Source organism: Phaethon aethereus (assembly GCF_964289735.1).
Source record: "Phaethon aethereus genome assembly, chromosome: 5".
Taxonomy (NCBI): Eukaryota; Metazoa; Chordata; class Aves; order Phaethontiformes; family Phaethontidae; genus Phaethon; species Phaethon aethereus.
Window position 1 is genome coordinate 68,947,208 of NC_138579.1, and position 22,824 is coordinate 68,970,031.

Here is a 22,824-nt window from a genome sequence, read left to right on the forward strand (position 1 = left end):
TCCCTATTAATTTTGGATTTTTAAGTTGTTATATATGTGTGTTCAAACATCTTTAGTTTAATGTGTGAGAATTACTCATTCTAAGCTAAGAGGGTTATAAAATTTGTGCAATGATTTTTATAGCCTATAGTAGAAGTAAATGTTGCCTTACTGCGGGAGGAAATTTGACATATGCTTGACATGAAGTGGTCCAACTTAAAACCAGAAATGGTTGTTAGCCAATCACTTTCTAACTAGAGGAAGCCAGGCAACTCTTAGTCAATAAGAGAAGTCCCTTTTCGTATAATTTTTAAAACAAGTTGCACACGCTTTAAATAAAAGGAAAAGTTGTGGTAATACGCATAGTGTTATTTAAAATATGAAGCAATTTTCTTCTTGATGTAACTCAGTCTTAGCACAGTCTTGACATTGAAAATTCAAAACATGTTCTATGCTGCTTCCCATACTGTAATTATGTTTATTTGGTGACATACTTGCTTTCACAATACACAAAATTGTCTGCAGAACAAATTCACAGAGAAAAAAGTTCTCTGATGTAATGAAGGGGAGGACGCCACATCTTTGGTTATGAAACCAGTTTTGGACAGTTTGTTCTCCACAGATCTAGTAAAGGCAGTAAGCTGTATTCTTACCTTCCGCTTTGATGAAAATTAATTACCGCTTTAAACACTAAACATTTGCTGATCATAATCCTGTGTAGAGTGAAGATAAGAATAGGCAATTGCAAGAACGACTGGAACTAGCTGAGCAAAAGCTGCAGCAGACTTTGAGAAAAGCTGAAACTTTGCCAGAGGTGGAAGCTGAGCTGGCACAGAGAGTTGCAGCACTTTCAAAGGTGAGTCAATTAGACAGTGTCCTCAAGACTCTTCTCTGTTGGTGTCCTGCTACAAGAAAACTGTTCTTAAAGTGTTGGGTTTGTTACACTGTGTTTCTATTTTTTCCTCCAACTAGTGCAGAAGATGTTTCTCCTTGTTTTCTGTGTTTTGTGTTCGTCTCTATCAACATACTCGAATTTACTCTTTTGCGTTTTGTGATCTTTTTTTAAATTGCTGCTCTTTGGAACTTGAGCAGGTTTTCTGTTAGCTCTGTTACATTATGAAAATGTCTCTAAATTATTTTGTTGCTTTTTATTAAAATTTGTACAATAAGAGGCATAAAGTCTTCTAAAACAGGAACAAATTTCTTCCACTGTTAACTGAGTTGAGGAGTGCGAGGAGAGAGAAAAGTAATGCTACTCATTAATATTAAGATTTTTAGGAGGCTGCAAGTGGAATAATGAAGTCTGAAGAATTATATGTAGTAACTACAAATGAGCCTTTTCAAGTGTGTGTGTGTGTTCTTTTCAAGTCTCAGTTTCTTTTCTTTCCCTGTTATCTTTCCTGTCCCTAACTGGCTCTGTAGTCTGACCTTTTGTCTCCTGGGAACTCTGCTGCTAAAGATGCTAAAGTATTGGAACTTACCACCAAGCTTAGGAAGGTAGAATTTGTATATTAGTCCTTGTTTCTGCTTGCTGCTTTCTGCTTTGTCATGATTACTAACAAAGGGTCATATTGTCTAGACTAGTGAGGAAAAGCTGAAAATGCATTTAATTTTTATTTATCTTTTTATTCTTGGGGATTTGAATGAACTTCTGCTGTTGCAAGCTCATTTGCAAATAGTAGTTGATTCATGGTTCTTAGGGGTGAGAGGCTTCATCGTTTTGCTACTTACCATACGAACTGTTACTAGGTCCTTTTAGTGACAGAAAGGCATCTGTTCTGCATCATATGTTACCATAAATGGCAGTTGCGCAAAGCATGTTAGATACATTGTGCTTCAGTGTTTCTATGCTTCTGAAACCTTTTTTGAAAAAACAAATTCTAATTTTGCTTTCAAATTGACAGGCTGAGGAGAGACATGGCAATATAGAGGAACGACTGAGACAGATGGAAGCACAGCTAGAAGAAAAGAATCAAGAACTGCAAAGGGTACTGTACCTATCTTTGGCAAAGATACAAAGCTGAAAGAATGAATCTAATCCCCTTCATGGCTGCCTACCATTCAGCAAAGCTGTTTTTATTTCTCATCTCTGAAATAAAACCAGAGTTTAGGCTGTCTGATTGTTGTGAGATTTGAGCCACTGTACTATGGCTAACCTTAAATCTCAAGAAAAAACTGGAAGTCTCCAATCGGTTTCAAATATGTGTGGAAATACCCAATTGCTGGCCATGCTTTCTGATGAGGAGGCAGATCAAAAACTTGCTGAATTAAATGTCTATAGAAAAATTGGTTCCTGGGTTATAAATAATGAAACTGATTCTGATACCTGCTTTTCCTTGAAGTGTAAGCTCAGATTTTCAAGCTTCTGATCTTGGAGCAGTTGTTGAAGTCTTAAGTGTCCCTTACACTCCCTTACAGAGTCATGGGGATACATGCAGTATTCCTTATTCCTTTGGAAAAATATTTCTACTAAAGAAAATGCACTTGGGTTACGGAAAGCTTACTGTTTTTACAACTGGGAAATTGTTAAAGAAATTGTAAATTTTAAGTTGTTTCAGTAGCTTTTATGTATCTTAGGCTAGACAGAGAGAGAAGATGAATGAAGAGCATAATAAACGTTTGTCAGAAACTGTTGATAAGCTTCTGTCTGAATCTAATGAAAGGCTTCAGCTTCATCTCAAGGAACGAATGGCTGCCTTAGAAGATAAGGTAACAAGTCTGACATTCCAGCATATACATTAATGAGATGTTCAACATTCTGTACTGATTTGTGTACTTTGCAATGTGTTTGTAATGTCAGTAAATAAATACTAAATTCTTATTAATAAGTAGTTTCTGTTAAGGCTGTTTTCTAGTGTGGATTTTGAAAGTAAGTTCTCAAAATTAACTTTTTGTTTTTGAGATTGCCCCTAGTCATTGTACTACAGTGTTGAGAAGGCATCTTTTAAGAAGCTTTAACCTTTCTTAGTTGACTGGTGTGGACTGCATAAATAAGCTCATCCAGTGTAATACAGGAAGTCTAAAGAATTAGGACTAGAACTTTGCCCTTTTCAATTCAGTTTCTTTTATTTCCCACTGTCGTCTTCTGTACCAGTTACCCTGAGTCATTGTGGGATTCTTGCAATTTGAAACACTCTTGCATTTTATTCCCGGGTGGATAATTTTGATAGATAGATAATTATGAATGTAAATGGAGTGTTCCCTGGGCTGTCAGTGCACGTTACTGAGCTTTCTCCTGTATTAATTTGTCTTTTAACTTGTGACATACTTTTACTTTTTCTTTCCCTTCTGCTTTTGGATCTAGGTCCTTATGGGTTTTTCCTCCATGCATGTCTTTAAGGATTCCCTTATTCTTCATCCAACAAAGCACTGTCTTCTAAAGTATCACTTTGATGCTGACTGAATTGCTTTGTCTTGGATTAAAAAAATACTTAAGTTTCTTTTACTGGAGGGTGAAATGACCATCTGGGGAAATGTTTCAATAAAAGCTGAGTGGCTTTTGTTTTAAAGTCACGGAAATAAAATGCTTCAGTTGCAATATATAATGATGTGTTCAGACTTTAATAAATGTTTACTTTCCTCCTGCATTCATGTCAACTCAGTTCTCATCCCTGAACCATCAGTCAAGTATCTAATGTGTCTTTCCAGAATTCCAAGACTGTACTCCCCTCAGATCATTACAAAGATTTAGTTTGTTCTTTTTCCTACTTTTGCACTCTCGGAGCTGAGAGGAGTTGGGTAGTGCAGAACAAATGTAGGTCCTACTGATTCTTGTCCTTTAAGTTAATGATAAAAGTATTTATCATGTGGAATCTAAGGCTGCAAACTTTATCTTTTGGGTTTTAGTTAACATAACTATTTTCAAGATCACCAACTGCTGCTAATACTTCAGAAATTCTTGTTATGGGCCTTGTCGTGACATCAACAAGGTTGCTCTAACGGTCTTTATAAGTTCAATTTCTGAAAAACAGATGACTGCATTTTTTTTTTTAAAGGCTTGAATACTGGGGGGCTGTCTTAGGGTTAACCCTAACTCCTCTTTACTCTCCAAACCCTAACTATGTTCCTGAATAATGAGGAAAATCTAGTTGTCCTTCACTGTAAGTAACATTTTCTAGAAAAGTATTCTTACTGTGATTTCCAGCTCATTCTTTTATGTTAAGTTGGGAAGAAACATGGAGGTAGATTTTTTTTTTTAAGACTTTCTTCTGATCGCTTGGGTTTTTTTCCCCAGAACGATTTGTTCACATATGAAATGTTATTACATGTTTAAGATGCAAACAATGGTATTACTTCAAGGAAATGTGTTTAGCAGAACTTTTTGGCAATGGTGGAAAAGTGAGAGTGTGACACAGTTCCAAGCTTCCTATTAGAAGGGGGAATCTCTGATTTTTTTTTTTTCTTGGTATCTACAGTATCACATAGTACAGTCAAATACAGTAGTTGAAATTCTCTGATTGTTGTAGCTCTCAAATGTTTCTTAATTCTCAGATAATTCTTAGTCTGAATTTGGAAACTGCTTTGAGTAAAGAGATTGTAGCAGTCATGTATTTATATTTACTGGAGTTGTTTAGAAGTCATGGTGTAACTGTAAACCATGTTATGTTTACATAACGTTTAAGATGACAGCTCTGATGTTAATGAAGGCTCATAAGGCAGTGAGTGTTGCAGTTCTGGAGGTATGGTACATGCAAGAAATTACTGTATAGTAACTTTGTAGGTCAGGCAAGCAAAAATAAAATGAAAACCTAATGCTAACAGCCAGTAATGCCTTAGTAACCACTCAGTGAATTACTTTGAATTATTTTAGCTGCCTAATTTTCCCTTTTTTACCAGTTTTGTCAAATGGAGCTTTAAAAGGCTGATCTTGGTATTAAATTTCTATGAAACTCATACTATTACTAAATCTGTTATTTAGAGGACTGTACACCTGAAAGGATAAACCTTTGACTATAATCAAAATGAAATTATGTAAGCAACAAAGTGACTGTAAGTGAAGATGGGTCTGTATAGCGTTGACTGAAACTTTTTGATAATCATCTTGGTTATGGTTTGAATTGAAAGCTTTAGTAAGTAACTTAATTTGTGATACATTTTATTTTAGAATTCACTTCTTCGAGAAATTGAAAATGCAAAAAAACAAATAGAGGAACTTCAGCATGAAAAGGTATAATATGCATTTTTAAAATATGATATTGGAAAATAATTGCTGCGTTGCTACATAGCAGGACCAGATTTGAATTCCCCCATAAAATTTAACATTACCTGGTCTGTTTAAAAGTAGGGAGCTGTTATTGCTCATTTTATGATATTGTGTGGCTCAGTTTTATGACAATTTTATAGGTAATACATAGCTCTTTACTCAGAGTTACACTTCTGAATATGTAAAGTGTATTGGCAATTTGGCAAAGTTTGAAGATTGCATAGATTTTTATACTGTTGCACGTATGACTTTGAACAGTAAAAAGAAAAGAGAAACACTTTTAATGTTGGGTGTTTTCCCATAAGTTTTTTCTTAAAGCATTTTGTATCATGAAATGCTTGTTCGACTAATAAAATTTTTTTAAAGTTTTAAGAATTGAGGGGCACGGAGAGAAATATTTATTAGACTTGGCTGTTCCTTTGCAGTAGCAGCTGTCTGGTGTTTTGTCAGTTCCAGGATAAGCAAGTTCCCTTCTTGAATAATAGTGGTGGGCCCTTTCATTTCTTTGCATCCTTAAGCAGTGGCAGTTGATTTTGTGGTCATGCTATCTATTCTGAAATAATATTTGTTATTGCTTATTAAATCACAGGTGTACTGCATCTCCCCAAATCATTCTAGTAAGTAGCTAGGCCAGACTTTTTCAGAGGCTGTGCTTCTGTAATAAAATGAAGAACGCATTCTGAATATTGTGCAGAATGTGCTTTGAATTTTTGTATGTGTAGACCAGCAGTTTTCACACAGGGCACAGATGTTCATCATCAGCCGCTTTTTACTAGTCTTTCATTGTTTTCTCATTCATTGGATTTCTCTGTTGTTAAATTCTGAGTTTCTAGAGCATGTAAAGGTGTCCAAGTTAAAAGTGAATGCATTTAGAATCTTTTGTGCACAGAACTTGAAAAATCTTCTTGTTTCTTATTAAATATTATCATAGTAAAGTTAGTAATATGTGAACTTTATTTAGTAGCTGTTTTTAAAATATACATTGTCATTAGCTAGAGACACAGTGTGGAGAGGCAACAGAATTCTTCCTGGATGCCCTTTTGTGATGGGGCTGTATTGTGTGTAGCAAAAATCATTTTTGTTTTACATTGTTGAAGGGTATGTTTTAAAATCTGTTACTTGAGTTTTGTAGAAATGAGAGAGAAAAAATAAATGTTAGTTTATAAATCAGTATTTGACACTTTTTTAAAGCATATTATTATGTATTTTATCTATTTATTTTTACAGGATCAACTTGTATTAAATGTTGAAGCATTAAGAGCTGAAAATGACCAAGTGAGACTCAGAGCCACATCACTTCATCATAGGTACCAGCACTTAATTGTAGTTCAGTTTTTCCTAGTTTCTTTAAAGTCACTTTGCTAAATGTAGCTTTGTCTATTAGAACTGAAAATACTTTAGTCATAGCTATAAAATGTATTCTTTATAGAGCAGTTTTTATACTGTTTAAAAAAATTGGCACTGGTGGGACAGTAGGAATCATTTGGATGGATTTTTTGGTTTATTTCCCCCTTGCCCCTACCTTTGTAAGACAAAATGTTTATTTGTGTTCTATCAGACCAGATTTCAGATACCCTATGACATCTTCAACTGTTGCTGACAGTCATACAGACTCTTATGGCACCTCATCAGTGTTAAGGCGTCCCCAGAAAGGACGTTTGGCAGCTCTCAGAGATGAACCTTCAAAGGTAATAGAACTCTGAAATTAAAACAAAAATAAAACTTTCGCAACAAAATAGATTAGATCAGTCTATCACAAGGAGTTTTTACAATAGGAGTACATAGCAATAAAGTGCTACATATATGTCCTGTTTTACTAAGTAATGCATGGCTACTAGTCCTTTTAATTGTTAACAAGTAATTGCAAAATTATTATTTTGAAGTCAAATTTGTGTAAAGTACGACAAGCCTGTAAAATATCATTTGAAGCCGTCCTACTTCTGTGTCTATGCACTAATCTAGCATGTTACTGTTCTGCAAGCAATTTTAGGTCCCTTTCAGGACACATAAGTTCTTATTATCTAAAGCTGATTTCAAAAGTCTTACTGGATTTGATAGCAAAATTCTACTGTAATTAGTAGATATGTGATGTTTTATTCTATTCAATGGGGCTTTCCCTTTTTAACTTTCACTTAACTGTAAGATGCAAAGTTTTCTACTTTACAGTTTTTTTTTTTACATTTCTCTAAACATTGCTGTCTTGATGGATGCATTCAGCATGTAAGTGGGCTACTTAAAAATTATTTTAAACATCTTGAAAAACAGTAGAAATGTCATGTTATTCCCATTTGAGTTTGGATTTTTTAAATTTTTTATTAATTCTCTTAGGTTCAAACTCTAAACGAGCAGGACTGGGAGCGAGCCCAGCAAGCAAGTGTATTGGCAAATGTGGCACAAGCATTTGAAAGTGATGTTGATGTGTCTGATATTGAGGATGATAGGGAGACTATATTCAGTTCAGTTGATCTGCTATCACCAAGTGGTCAGGCTGATGCTCAGACTTTGGCCTTGATGCTTCAAGAACAGTTGGATGCAATCAACAAAGAGATTAGGTATGGTCTATCTCCTGTTAAGGTTTTGATAAAAATGAGTTTCTGTGACACTAGAAATCCTTCTTGTGTGATTACTCAGAAAATGGTGGTTGCCCATTCAGTTTCCTGGCAGGGGGCATTGACAGAAGTAACTAGTTTGCTTATGCCTAACTACTCTTTTTCTGGTTCTTTGTCTTCAGTCCCATTTATGGAAGGGATTGTGTAATACTGGTTTGACAGAAACCCCTGCATGGTGGTAATAGCAGTAGCGCTTAACACTTTTTCCAGATTGGATTAGAAAATTTTTCAGTGTGGCTGTTTTGCTGCTTCTTTCTAATGCCTGAGTCAGCTGTTGTGTTTATATGGTACTTGTTTGAATCTCATGTTCCTTTGAAACTTCTTTTCTTTTAGACTTATACAAGAAGAAAAGGAAAACACAGAGCAGCGTGCAGAGGAGATTGAAAGCAGAGTGGGTAGTGGAAGTTTGGATGCCCATGGCCGATTCCGGTCCATGAGCTCCATTCCTCCTCCCTATGCAAGCGGTTCACTTGCTGGTTCTTCCCCGCCTGGCAGTGGCCGCTCCACCCCAAGGCGGATTCCACACAGTCCAGCTCGGGAAGTGGACAGACTAGGTATCATGACACTGGTAAGTACCCATTACCTTTAATTTTCGGAAGAGTGTTCCTTTTCTTTAGGAAATGGGTTGTTTGATTTCCCCTTTCTCTCCTTCTTACTCAGCTGTATTTTTCCTTTCTCTAGGTTTTCCTACTGCTTCCTTTCAACTTCTGTAAAAAGTGTAAGATACAGTCATAATGATTAGGAAAAACGTTCAGAACTCAAGTCTATTATTTGGTCAACATCTCATGCCTAAGTATTCCATCTGTTGTTATGGTCTTTCTTCTGACTCCTCTTCCTAGAAGAAATAATGTTTTCTTTTCAACCCGTGGTACAGCAACCAGTTTCTCCCTCTGCTTTAAATCTTATTTTTAGCAGTCCGCTATTTCACTAAATACGCAGCTAAAAAGTAATTTGCATATATTGTATTAATCTTGAAAATTGTGGCGGTATCACAGCTGTTTTAATGAGTGCTAGTGTCTTGTTTTAGCCTGTTAAGACCGGCAAGTAAAAGAACTATCTGTTAGACCTAGTAGCTGATGTCGTAGTAGCTTGGGCTTAGCAGTTCAGTGAGTAGAGAAAGATGGATCCAGTCAAAAGAATGACATTCATTGTGACTGCTTAGAAAAATTAATCCTTCTAGGTCCTGCTTTATGCATGTAAATCTATCTGTAAAAACAAGATATAAGTTTTCTACTTCTTTGTTTTTACATAAATGTTAAGCAAAGCTAACAGTTTCTCATATTTAGAATACCTTTCACTAAGGAGCATCTTGGTACAGGTATTTATTTGCAAGCACTCGCCAGGAAAAGCTCCTTCTCTAACTTAGCTGTAGGTACATTACTTTGCCTCCAGATTTGCATATGCATTTAGAAACTGTACTTACTAGGACATGCAACATCCATACTTACTGTACTTTATTGTCTTGGATTACTGCACTTGTATCGTGCCTATATTATACCATCAGTAGGCAAGGAATGCTGTCCGTCACCGTAAGTTCAGGTGGACTGTAAATGACTGACTTGACTCATTTGGGTGTCTTACTTATTTTTAAACACTCCTATATTTCAGCTAACAACTTTTGCTGGCTTTTTAAAATGAATGTGTACATATACCAAAAAGTCAATTTCTTTAATAAAAAGGAATAATTTTGCCTCTCTTGCATTTAAAAAAAAAAAAATCATTGTACTAGCTGTAGCCATATATCCAGGGTCAAGCACACTTCTCTTACTGAAATGAACATATTCAAAATGTGAAGTGCTTTGTATTCTAATTTTTCACAGTAATAAGTAGTGAAGCTAAGTACTTCTCTTACAGAAAACCATATACAAATTTAAGTAGCTATTTTCATGAAAACAAGATCAAAAGAATGTGTATCTTATGTTAAATTGTTAACATAACTGAACAAAAGTAAAATAATTAAGTTCACTTTAGATTGTAAGAATTCTCACTCAAAGGCACTTGATCCATTGTTTGCAGTTGCGTTTGTCTGATGTTTTAGTACCTGGCAACTGATTTGTGAAAGCTTTTGTGAAAGCACGAAAACAATATGTTAGGCTGCTGGAATTATAGAACAAGAGCTTTCTAGAAACCTCTGGAATGGCTTTTACAAACTATCAGACCGAATGAGTTCTTGTGGGTTTTTTCCGATACTTCAATAGAAAGCTGCATTAGTTTTTGAGCATGATGGCAACGTTAGCTTAACGCTAACAATAGTAGTGGTCTTAGGCAGTTCAGTTAGCTGAAAACCCCTCATGATTAAACTTAATTAAAAATCATCAACATGATAAATTGTGAAACCTGCAGCTCTCTTGAACAGTTCTTGTGGACAGTTTTCATTCCATATGGTAAACATTTTCATTTTCATGGGTTATCAGATTTCATAGATGAAAGATCTAGTGAGGATAAAATGAGTCTGCTGTGCTTTGTCGAAGAACTTGAGTAGGGACTAGATGATCTTTAAAGGTCTCTTCCAACCCAAACCCTTCTATGATTCTATTAACTTATAACTTATTAAAATAGTACTCTACAGTCAGATTGAACAAAACTTTACATATTTATGCTGCGTAGTTTGCATGTATTCTAAATAAAAAATGATTAAAAGTTGTCATTTGTGGGAGGGAAACAACACACAGCTCCCCCACCAAACTTCAGAGGGGACTGACTTTATTTTTCATTACAGTTTTTTGACATAATTGTTGCCAAATACAATGATAATTATTAAACCAATTATCTCAATTAAACTTTTGTCAGCATCAGTTTGAATAACTCATTAACTTGTTTATGTAACTGGGGGTTTCCTCTGTGCACTGGCAGAGGTGGGAAGTACCTAGGAAGTGAGATACAGTGGCTTCTGGAGTGGATGGAGGATAAAATAAACCAGTGGTAGACTCTTGCTCAAACATTCCAGTACTTTAAACTTAATAAAAGGAACAGAATACTGTTACAGTATAGAAATCAGCTATTGTTGGCACTCTCTTTCACAGTTATTAGCATAGGGCCTTTTATGCTATGTAGGAAACAACTGAGGAAATCGCTAAGGTGTGAGATGGGACTAGTGCAGACAATGTATTAAGCCTGCTATGGCTGCCACGTAGGTTATAGCATTTAAGGCAAGTCCTTGACGTGTGACTGGAAATCCTCTCGCTTTTTAAAAGCAATACTTTATGCCCTCCTGTACTTCGCTATTTTTCTTGCTGAAGATAATGCACGTTTTCTGTGCTCATTTGCCTATAGTACCAATACATTGGAATATCTATGGTACTTTATAGATAACCAACTATAAGTCTTGATTATTTTTTGCTTCCTTTTCCCCTCTTCAGGGATACATTTAAATAATCTGTGATTTGAAAGAGTACTTCATACTGTATCTTTCTCTGTGCCATTGCTGTAATTGTTATTTATATTCTCCCTAATATGTTTTGTCTGTAGTAGTTGTTTCAGTCTGTGCTACAGTTTACAATAAATATGGCTTCTCCAAATTTCTTTTCTTTGCATGCATCTATCAGCCTAGTGATTTAAGGAAACACCGTAGAAAGGTAAAGATCTTTAGTTTATTTACTGGTGTGCCCCTTCATTTCCTTCCCTGTCCCCAAACTCATGAATGGATAACAGGAACATAAAAGAAAGTATTTGCAGGATAACCCTATAATAAAGCAAGATTATATGCTTTTTGATATTAAATGTAAAATGTTTTATCACCTTAACATAAGTGTGGGTTTGTTTTATGGGGGTTTTTTTGTTTGTTTGCCTTTTTTTTTTTTTTTGCTGGTGTGGGGGACTGTTGTATTGCTTTCTGTTTGTAACCACTATTCTGCAGCCTTCATGAAACAATATTTAATTTTAAAGACCTGTTAGTGCACACACAAATAAGTCTTAATTTCTGACTTATTACTGACTTCATAGAATTGGTAATCTTGCTAATGATTGTCTAAACACATAACAGTGAGAATTGAGATGCCTTTGTTTCACAGGACTCTTTGCTGTCTTTGGACTTGCTTAAACTGAAGTCAGGTCTATTTAGTTTTATGGTGCTGAAGACATTATTTTAGTTCTTAGCTGTATGTATAAATAAAAGATGAGTGCTACTTGCTCATTTCACCAGCTAAGACTGAATTTTAGTAGTTTGTCACTAAAGGTAACAGGAAGTCCAGAAAGAAGTCACACAAAAAATAGGCAACTGCAGAAGGGTAAGGGCAAGAGTAATCCATTATCACTGAAATAACCAATTTTTTCCTTTCAGTATTTTGTGTAGCGTTGATATTGCATTCATGTTTTGGCATTTCCAACTAACCCCTCAAGTTTTCATTCATTTTCCATTAGTCTCCAGCTTCTAGAGAAGAGGTACGAGATGATAAAACCACAATAAAATGTGAGACATCACCACCTTCTTCACCTCGATCTTTGCGTTTGGACAGAGTCCAAAAAGGAGCTTTGCATACAGTGAGCCATGAAGATATCAGGGACATTAGAAAGTAAGTAGCTGTGAATAAGTCAGACCTGCCAGTAACTTAGTATTTTGGATCATCAGAATAAAATACTAAAAGTGCAAAGCTGTTCAGCTTATAGGATTTTAGTCTAGATATTGAAGTGTTTCTCAAAAGTACAGAGTATGAACACCTAAATGGGTGACTATGTTACCTAAACAATAGGAATACAGATTTTGTTAATGATCAGAAATGGCTTCATGTGAAGAATTCTTTTGGTACGCAAGGTCTGCATTAAGTTTGCTCTTCATGTTTAGGAAATAAAAGATGTACTATTCCAGTCCTTCAAGGTTGGAGTTTGGATATAAATTTAGAAATATGTTGCAACATTACCATCATGTTGATTGACAGATGTTCTTTTCAAAGTGCCTAAGTATCTGGGATGGATTCCACTCAAGTATTTCAAACTTCTGTTGTCTGCCTCAATTTGTCAGGAACTTGTGTTGTCAACTTTGACCTCTCTGTATTGCACTTTAAACACTTTTATTTCTTAGAGTAAGAATTGACTTGTAATTCCATGCTATAGTGTATAAATACTGTAGTCCTTCCTTTCTTGCATGATTTAGTGGTTTGCACTGGTTTTTCCATTTAATGACATGTATTTTTATAAATATGTTGTCATGATTCATTAAAAGCTGTAATTAGATGTTATTAGTGAGTTACTGAGCTTTTGTTAACTTGCATAGAAACATGAACTTGTGTCTCACTTATGCTAGTAAATTCGTTATATCTGTGCTCCTTTGACTATTTTTCTTTTTTTTTGTAAAGTTCAACAGGCTCGCAAGATGGGCAAACAAGTAATCCTAGTAGCAGCAATAGTAGCCAAGATTCGCTTCATAAAGCCCCCAAAAAGAAGGGGATCAAATCCTCTATTGGCCGCTTGTTTGGCAAGAAAGAAAAGGGACGACCTGGACAAACAGGCAAGGAAACATTAGGACAAGGTTGGTTTGCTTTTTTTTTTTTGCACAGTAAGAGAGAGTGTGAAAGACTGAATTTTATGATGTATGTATCAGTATGTGCATATTTATGACTGATTATTTTGATGCTCATATACAGCATTTTTGGAACTAGTGATACTGAATCTTCTGGTAGGTCCTTTTATGAGTGTTGGATTCGAGTTCAGATAGTCAGGTATTGCTGTCTTTTAGTCTCATGTGCCCATGTTATTGAACCTTATTGAACTGTTATGGCTTGTTTTGTGAAGCAAAATTTTCAACTGTATCTTGGAAGTGAAAGAGGCTTTTGTTAGTATTGACACCAACAGTCAGTCTTCACTTCGGACTCAAAGGAACTCCCTTGAAAAGAAGCCAGCTGGCTTAGTAACTGCTACAGTTAACCTTTCTCTCTTGCGTAATTCTTTGCATAAAGCATTACCCTTGATGTTGACACTAACCATAAGTGATATGGGAACACTGCAAATCCATCTTACAGGTGGTTGAATCGTGAGGTTCTCTGGGTGACTCCAGATGGTTTTAGACCACACCTATTTGAGTCCATGCCAAGCTAGTTTTCCTATTTTTATACACTATTTTGATGGGTATGTATTCAAGTAGAAAATGGAGTGACAGATGGGCTTGAAGGTTTGGCTTTGTACATTTCTGATCAGTAATATTACAAAGGATTAAATACTTTTGTTCAGGAAAGCAGTAGTGATTTTTAGTGATAACTGGACAAAATTGAGAAGATAACAAGACTGGGTTTTGGTTTTTTTTGTAGGTGGCATGGGAGAAGCAGATAGTTCCTCTCAGGATGCATTAGGTCTCAGCAAGCTTGGAGGTCAGGCGGAAAAAAACCGGAAAATGCAGAAAAAGTAAGTTACTGAATATTTTTAATCTTCTGTTGTTAATGTATTCCTTTGTTTAAAAATGTTTTGTTTTCTTTTTTTGTTTGTTTTGTTTTCAGGTATTTTTGCCTACTATAGTGCTGTGGCTAATAAGCCTCTGTAGAATTTTTTTACTTTATTTTTTTTCCCAGAACATTAATAGTAGCGTAGGTCATGGTACTTTGAAACAAATTTCAGTGCAGAAAGCTTATTGTTGGAGTGTTACAATACACAAACTTGGACATAAAAGTGGACTGTTCTCAAACCTTCCCCCCAAATTTGTTATATTTAATACCTGCATTGTGTTTAATTCATTTGGAAGATTTCCCAAAGTTGTCTTTGGCTTTTACTTGCTCCAAGTGTAAAAGAGTTGACAGAGTGAAAGCATGAGATGTTCTCTACAGACATAATTCTGTATGCATTTGCTGGTTCCTTTCTAGCAGGTGACTCAAAGTCTTTTCTTTTGTGTTGCAGTTGCTAACTGCTGCTGTGTTCACGATTTTTTTTTTACTTCTGTTTAAGCTTGTCTTGACATTTTCTCTTATATTTCAACATCTGACATTTTTTTCCTTACGCCATATACCCCTGATTTCCTGGTTTTTTTTTTATAAATTGTGACTATTTCCTTTTTTATGGCTCCTTCTAGATAGACAAGTACCTTTTCCTAGTTATGAGAAATTTTTTGGTGTGTATCCAAGAAAATCTTTAGTTTAATGTTCACCTTTTGAGTATCTATTAGCATGCTTTGTTGTTCCCAGACTTAGAATTCTGAGATGAAGCAAGACTATAATCATAGGTGAAAAATAGGTATTGCTCTTAGTTGAAATCTTGACTTGATGCTTAGATGGTAATACGGGAAACACTCAAATATATGCAAGTAGGATCAGGCATTCTTTGCATTTTTCCACCCAAAGCTGAGCCATATACCTCACACTTCTGTTGCTTCTGTTCTGTTCAGCTGTTTTTTATTCTGTGTCAAAAAAGTTGACCAAGATCAGACATGTCTTGCCTTTTTTTACTTGCCTTCTGAAGACAGAATAATTAATGTTGGAAACAAAGTGTGCTAATTTTCTCTTTGCAAGAGAGATTCCTTGCAGTACCTAAGTTCTATTAAGAAGTAAGTATAATGCCTGGTGACTGCTAATGAAAACCAGCAGTGTGTTGGTTTGAAAAGTCAGAATGGAATGTGGCTTTGTTTGTATAACAGAATGCTCAGCTGTTTTTCTTCAGACTGTTACACTGAAGGCTATCGTACATTATTATGATCTGGTATTTTCCCTCTTCTACAGAGCTTTAAAGTCATACCACATCTTGGTTGTATAAATAGTTATAGTCTGGTCATATCTAAATAGTGGTAGGTCTGTTCTTTGAACAATATAGATCATTTCAAATACCAGCAACAAATTTCATTCTGGAGTAAAACAATCTATACTGTCTTGCTTCAATAAATGCAAAAAATGCAGCTGCAGATAAATCATGACTTTTCTTTGTAAACATTCTGCCTTTCAAAAATTCACTGGTCATACTTAAAATATACCTTGTGGTTGCATGTTGTTGGTGCAATGTGAGTGTCTGTTAGACAAATTAAAACTTTTAGCTTGAAATTGCCTTGCCTAGCTATTAGCTTACCATGAGTAAGCACGTATTTATCTATGATTCAGATATTTCAGTGAAAGCGGGTATGAAACAAGACTGTGTTGATGAAGATATGTAGCATAATGTTTAGATTTATTACTACTCTTACTGCTGAGAGCAGCAGCAGGGCCCTTGGAACTTCCATGAGAAGCAAATCTTACCATTTAAAAAATCTCAGCAAGATACTTTAATCCAGCTGTTTCAGAATCCTGGCAGGTATTCTTAACATAGGACGCAATATTATCACAAAGTGTTAGAAATCTCTTGCTGCCTTCTTGAGGTGCTCGTTTTCAAAAAGAAAAAGTGGTAAAGCTGCTCTGAATTGCTTTTCACTTTGATATTGGAGGAGGGTGGGGTTAAAACATTCTCGAGGCTGACTGTTCACTTATAAAATCCTGTATTCAGTGAAAAGAATTCCAGTTACCTGAATGCTTGGAACAATGACAGCTATGTCTATTTATAGTTGTCTCTAATCCCTATTTGCTTGCTTATCTTTCAGATTTCTGCATGCATGCACACAAACAGGCTGAGGGCAGTATTCAATGTCTTTACTAACAAAAACCTATTTAAAGTTACAGAATTAAATTACAGTATATGTTATTTGTCTGTTTTTTTATGCCTTTGAGTTCAGTTTAATCCTAGTTTTATATTTTTCCTTCATTGTTTTATTTTCCTTTTGTTTACCATTTGATGTGGTAGTGCAAAATCAGGGTAAGTTTATATTTATTTTATTAGGATTGTTGTGAAATTACGATAAATCTCATTTGGATTTTTTAGAAATATATTAAAAGCTCCAACTTTTTTGAAAGAAGTCTAATTATGAGAGAAGATACTAGATTCAGAAAAATTTATTGTGGAAATAATTGTGTTGCTGAAATAAATTCAGTGTTGTTTAGTTCAAAGTGTTGTCTTAAGTGCATGGTGTGAATTTTTATAATAGAAATATTAAACCCTACTTAGTTGAAATTAGTTTTGTAATTTGGGTTTTGGAAGTTGCTTAGCAATAGTAGGTATTTGTGGCAATTCATTTCCAAGGTAGATGTATTCCTGTAAAACTGTCACTCTTTGTTTACTAAATTAAGTTGGTTTTAGTGTTTTGTTCATGATGTTCACTTTCTCTGTGAGCTCTGCTATTGACAGTGTTTGACCCAACTGTTATTCGTGCTTTTCTGTGTACGATGTGACAAACTTAATACTGTATTAATTAAAAAGGAAGGCAACCCTAAATTTGAGATAACTTTTTGCATATAACTTTCTTTAAGGACAGTTTATTACATACCTAAAATCAATATATAATAAGGATATTAATTTTCCAGTGATCCTCTGCCCAAAATTAGTCTATTTTCATCTCATGTTTTACTGCTGTTGCCTTTCGGTTTTTACACCTTGCAGCTCTGTCTTTTCCATCAGTATCACGCTCTTCACCACCTTCCCTACAGTGTTTTCTCTACTCTCAACTTCTTCCAAATTGGTTATCTTCAATTCCATCCAAGAAATCTGGAATCCAGCAATCTCGTTCGGCTACAAGTTCTGGATTTGCCCATTCCCGTGCTGTCTTAATCCAGTGACAAAGTGATGTTGCTCTGGGCTGCTTTATTTTCCTGGAGGGGTTAGTGTATGCTTGTCTGCCAAGAGCTGTTCTAAATACAAATACTTCAAATGGTCTTTAAAGGGCCTTGTGTGTTCACTACTACATCAAGCACCTGCAGTTTTGACGTCATTTCTCATCCCATATGACCACAATTTCTTTGTTCTCAACATCTGGTGTTAGATGCCTTTTGGATTTGTCTAACAAGTGTTCCCCTCTTGCAGCAGCACATTTGGTCTCCTGCTCCTAGTTGTGTTCAGCCAACTCTTTTTATTAAAGTCTGTAGATATCTATCCCTTGGTTTTGTCACCTAAGAATTATTCCAGTAGCCAGCTACTCCTCTGACATTCTTTTGTCCTTTGCAGTGCCAGCTTTGTACCATCTGTTAACACTGCCAACACTACTGCAATATTTTTTTTTCCTCACAAAGATATGAGGCTGGATTTTGCACCCACTTCTTAAATGGTATAATTGCATGGCCTGTGAAACTAAACTGGTGTGTCGGTTGTGATCTTTACGTAATCTGATTGCGTATTGCTGGAATACAGTGAGTTTCTTGGTGAAGTTGGAAGGGAATTGTTGGAAAAGTGAAGTTCCCTGCTATAGGAGAAAAACTGTCGATGCATCACTTGGAGATAAAACAGCAGTTGCCTTTGAACTCTTCCCATGAGATGTTTTGTGCTTGTGCTACGTCTTGAGCTTTCAGTTTAACGATTTCCCATGCAAGCAAATTTCTATCTCTTCCTGCATGTGAACAAATTTCACAATTATTTTTCTACTTCGTGGATGCATTCCTCTTCGGATCCATTGAAAAACCTCTGCATAAAGTTATCTCATAAAATTTTTGTTTGTTTCCATTTCTACATGTTTTCCTCCATCATGTAACACTTCCTTCCAGCCACACAATTGTTTTCTGCATACCATACCACCATGAGTTTAAAGTTTGCATCATAACCTCTCCTTACGCTTCTGATACATTCCCTGTACTGCTCATCTGCAAATTATTTTCTGTTTCATGGTTAACTTGAAGTATGCAGAGACTTACAAAACTAGCTGAAATTACACTACAGTTCTCTGAATTGCATATAAATACCCCAAGCAGCTTTGTAAGTTGGGGGGAGGCAGTGATCACATGCTCTCGTGGGTCACCCTAGTCAAACTGGAGGCTGCTTTGGGCATGTCTCTGTTCTTTCATCACTAGTTGGCTTCCCTCACTGCACAGTCATGTTCTCACAACCACTGAAAATGTAGACACCAGTTTTGAAGTGGAAAAATTGTATTCCTTTCTGGCAAATACAGTATTAAGCATTTTATTCTGTTCTTACCAAACAGTATTTTATAATATCTTACTAACTTATTTTTCTCATTTTTTAATCATTAAACACCAAAGTGAAGCAAAACTGAATGTGTACAGGGCTACTGATTTGTGGGATGAATGTAATTTGTTCTATGGTAGCAGGAGAACAGCTGATCCTTTATTCCTGATTCAGAAATATATGCATCTTTTTAAAGGGTACCAATATGTATTAACTTTCGTGATCTTGTCTTTGTTAGTGAAACCTAGCTATTCTGGTGCTAACTGCTGAACTCTGTTTCCACCTTAATTGTTGGGTCTTAAAATGGGTACATTAGAATGGTTCTTCTTAACCAGTTATCTGGCAGATCCTTCCTTGGTCCCCTTTTTTTTCATTCCTAGACAGTACTTTTAGTTAGGATAAAGTGTTGGGAGGTTCTTCTAGAGTAATAGGAATTTATTGACATGCAGGTGGAGAAGTAGCATCTATTGATAAAACAGTTGCTAGTATATTTATTGCTTCATTGATTATTTTTTGTATTTAGTTACCTACCAATATAATATGAGGCTTCTAGGTGTGCTGCCATGTCTAAAAGAGCTGAATACTGCCTATCTGTTTTACATTAGTAGCAAAAAAAGCTACTAGTCTGTCAGTAACCCCTTTTCAAGATGTCTTGTGTGGTAGTTTTTTAATATCTGTAGCTTTTAAATATTTTATCTTCAGTGTATTCAGTGATACAGTTCTGAAGGTGAGGAGATTTTGTTTGTTTTAAATTGTGAGAAGAGCATAAACATATAATGTAGGATGATGAATCTGTAGTATTGCTGTTTATCTTAATTCTACGCTTGCAGACAGGAATAAAAAGCATAAAACAATAAAAACTGTCCAATTGGGTTAAATTGTTTTTTCTAAATTTCAGAGGAGAGCGAGTGGAGACTTAACCGTATAAAACTAGCTTTCAAAGGCAGCTTAAGTATGCTTTTTTTTCAGACATTATCTGTTTTCTCAGACAAAAGTAACCAAGCAACATTGCATGCTTACACGCGCAACACTAGTTTTTGTCTCTTTGGTTTATCAAATGTTTTTGGCAGCTATTATAGGGATCTTGTGAGCTTCCATTGTTTCTGCAAGCTGAATTGTCAATATTAAACTTCAGTCTCTTCTATTTCAGAATAACAAAGGAAATGGTGTCATCACAGGAGATGAAAGCTGAGTTTTAGTACACAGCCTTTCAAAATAAAATTGCCAAAGCGTGGTGCTCTGAACATAATGGCTGTCTGAAGCTGTGCCTGCAGTTCTAACAGGCTTGCTCTTATAGACTGAAATTTGCCAATTAAATGATTACTATCCCAGTTTCCAGCCTTGACAGCCTGAAGGACAGTACCGTTTTGATGGCTATCTGATGTACTCATACATTTCCACAGGTTTCAAATCTGCATGTTGAGGAAAAATGACTACTTTGGTTCAGTCTAATTCGCTGAACAGAAAATTGCAGCAATTGAGAATCCTACTGACACATAAGTCTGACACCTCTACTTCGTGTTGGCAGTATTGGTTAGAGCATCAGTAGCAGTTTCAGGCATAAATTTCTGAAAGGCAAGATCCAGCATCTCTGCCACTCTGAAATTTCCTACCCAGTTCAGCTTGTGTCACTGTAGTCCTTGTATGTGTGCTGTGGCTGCCTTAGTGGGTATATCATATAAGGCTGAGAAAGGAAGAAAGAGAACTACTGGAAAGAAGATAGCAAATTGAATGCAGTGTCTAAATTGTAACATCTAGTTATAGCCAGTTTCTCTTTGTTACTGATAACTGCTTCTGTAATTGTAGGCATGAGTTGCTAGAGGAAGCCAGAAGACAAGGTTTGCCTTTTGCACAGTGGGATGGGCCTACTGTGGTTGTGTGGTTGGAGGTAAGTAGTCCCTCCAAAATAAGTAATTTAAACACAGACCCCCCTGCCCCCTTAGTGTACAGACTTCTAAAGAATTTAAGGTTTTGGAGCCAGGAATGTTTTCCAAATCCTGCTTCCTTTTTTGTGTTTCAGCTGTGGGTTGGGATGCCAGCCTGGTACGTGGCTGCTTGCCGAGCAAATGTGAAAAGCGGTGCTATCATGTCAGCCTTGTCTGATACAGAAATACAGCGTGAAATTGGAATTAGTAATCCTCTGCACAGACTGAAGTTGAGGCTGGCTATTCAAGAAATCATGTCACTAACAAGTCCATCTGCGCCTCCCACCTCAAGGACGGTAAGGAAAGTGATCCAGCATTGAACATCTTTTAGAACCATTGAAATTTCAAAAAATTCTACTATAAACATGTAACTGAAACAATTCGAGCTTCAAGTAAGAATTTCTGGAAACATTAAATTCTAGAGGAACACTTTATTTAAATATAGGATGTTTCTTCCTTTCATGGAAATTAAATGAAGGAATAACTACATTTTCTATCTTAAGGGAAAGAGAAGTTTATATCACTGTAAGTATATAATCCAGAGTATTTAGAGTACATCTTTTGGCCTCAGAAGAATTTATAATACAGATGGAGTGTACATGTGCATACAGAAATTTGTAAAATAGTTGGAGGCCCTTTTAATCCATTTGTAAGGCCACTAACTCCAAATAATGATTCAGCCTACATAAACTAGGAGTCCACCTGTCTCTGTTATAGTGAATTTAGACACTTAAAGTTAGTGTGAATTCCCTCTCATGAGTCTGCCCTGCAATCTAAAGTTATTTCTGAGATTCCTCGGATTACGTACTAGACTACAAATGTATTTTTTGATTAGAGCAGAGCCAAGTGTTTGCCCGTTAATTACATCTGTGTAAGCTATTTATCACATTCAGTTTTGTTAATATCTTTGAAGTGATCCATGTTAATAGGCTTTTATTCCGTGCCGTTATTTTCAATCGTTATGCCTATACTTAAGACTTCAGAAACCATTGCTTTTGCCCATGCCTGCTCCTTACATGTACCAATTGCTTACATGTTCTGCAACCTCTCCTCTTTGTTACTGCTTTCCTTTCACTGGATGGGATTGCTTCCCTGTGGGGTCATATTAGACCACGGGAAATGTCTGGGTAACACATGAAGAAATGGAAAATCTTACAGCCACACAACAAACGGTTAGTTTATAGTGTTGCCACTTCTGTTCCTTAGAGTGCTTTTCCCACTTTTTGAACATTTGAATCAAGTGCCTTTTTGTCTCTCTTCCCTTTTTTTTTTTTTAAATTAACGCATTAAAATTCTGGATCATTGCTTCTTCTAATTATTAACTTTGTAACCTGCATCTTGATAGCTTTTTTCCAGAAGGGAGGGGAAGAAATCAACACTGATAAGATTGTAAACAAAACTCTTCCTAATCTGTATGACGAAGCTCTGATTTGATTAGCCAATAGACAAATTGAATTATTTGTGCAGAAACTTCTTTTCTCCAGAAAACTTAATCAGTAGATGGGTTTTGCAACCTCTCATATGAAAATGAGTGCCTTGTATATTTTTTACAATGCATGATGCTTGCTTTATCTAGATTTTTTTGGTGTGCAGTAGACTTAGTCTTGCAGTGCATCTTTAACTTTGATCTTCTTACTAAACTTAAATACTAATACGTATGTGTTCTTTTGCTTTTCTAACCACGTAACAGGAAGATGAGGAGGGAAGCTGGGCTCAGGTTGGAAACTTTATGTAATATTATAGACTATATGTAAACTGTCAAAATAATTAGAGCATGAGAGAATGTTTTTCCTTTATAGCAGTTTCTTTTAGTGACTCTTGGTGTGGATTGGGGGGGGGGGAAACAGCAGGCTTATCTCTGTATAATACATACTTAGAAATACACTTTTATAGTTAGGTGATTTAAAAATTTTAATGTTTTCTAAAACTTTCAGTATTTGGTGGTTCATCATGGAAGATATGTAAAATACTTTGTTGCATAGTCATCACAAAACAAGCTATGCCCATGGATTTTTAATAATAGGGCTGTTAGTGGGAAGAATATTCAGAAGTCTTTGTTGTCATTACCTCTCTGAAATATTTATCCTCTAGCTTTTGAATCACCAAAATGTAGTTACTCTTTCTTTGTATTGTTGTATTCTATGCATTGAACATACTAGATCAAATTTTAAAATAATTTCATGATGTAAAATATGGTGTGTTTTGGTGGGGGGTAGCTCTCTGG

At 35.7% G+C, this 22,824-nt stretch overlaps 1 protein-coding gene across 2 annotated transcripts in view; it reads left to right on the forward strand.

Moving 5' to 3' along the window:
• Window positions 1-22,824, forward strand: part of PPFIA1 (PTPRF interacting protein alpha 1) — a gene marked incomplete at both ends in the record, with an annotated part of 55,214 nt that overhangs the window by 24,763 nt on the left and 7,627 nt on the right. Inside the window, 17 exons of one of the 2 annotated variants that reach the window (XM_082000684.1) lie at window positions 701-835; window positions 1,402-1,476; window positions 1,884-1,967; window positions 2,557-2,688; window positions 5,084-5,146; window positions 6,410-6,513; window positions 6,741-6,870; window positions 7,511-7,734; window positions 8,125-8,359; window positions 11,337-11,366; window positions 12,151-12,302; window positions 13,083-13,255; window positions 14,031-14,124; window positions 20,482-20,563; window positions 20,696-20,896; window positions 21,710-21,772; window positions 22,291-22,317. In XM_082000684.1, the coding sequence (XP_081856810.1) occupies window positions 701-835; window positions 1,402-1,476; window positions 1,884-1,967; window positions 2,557-2,688; window positions 5,084-5,146; window positions 6,410-6,513; window positions 6,741-6,870; window positions 7,511-7,734; window positions 8,125-8,359; window positions 11,337-11,366; window positions 12,151-12,302; window positions 13,083-13,255; window positions 14,031-14,124; window positions 20,482-20,563; window positions 20,696-20,896; window positions 21,710-21,772; window positions 22,291-22,317 (2,004 nt within the window). The remainder of the gene's footprint in view (window positions 1-700; window positions 836-1,401; window positions 1,477-1,883; window positions 1,968-2,556; window positions 2,689-5,083; window positions 5,147-6,409; window positions 6,514-6,740; window positions 6,871-7,510; window positions 7,735-8,124; window positions 8,360-11,336; window positions 11,367-12,150; window positions 12,303-13,082; window positions 13,256-14,030; window positions 14,125-20,481; window positions 20,564-20,695; window positions 20,897-21,709; window positions 21,773-22,290; window positions 22,318-22,824) is intronic. The other variant, XM_082000685.1, reaches the window with a different exon arrangement.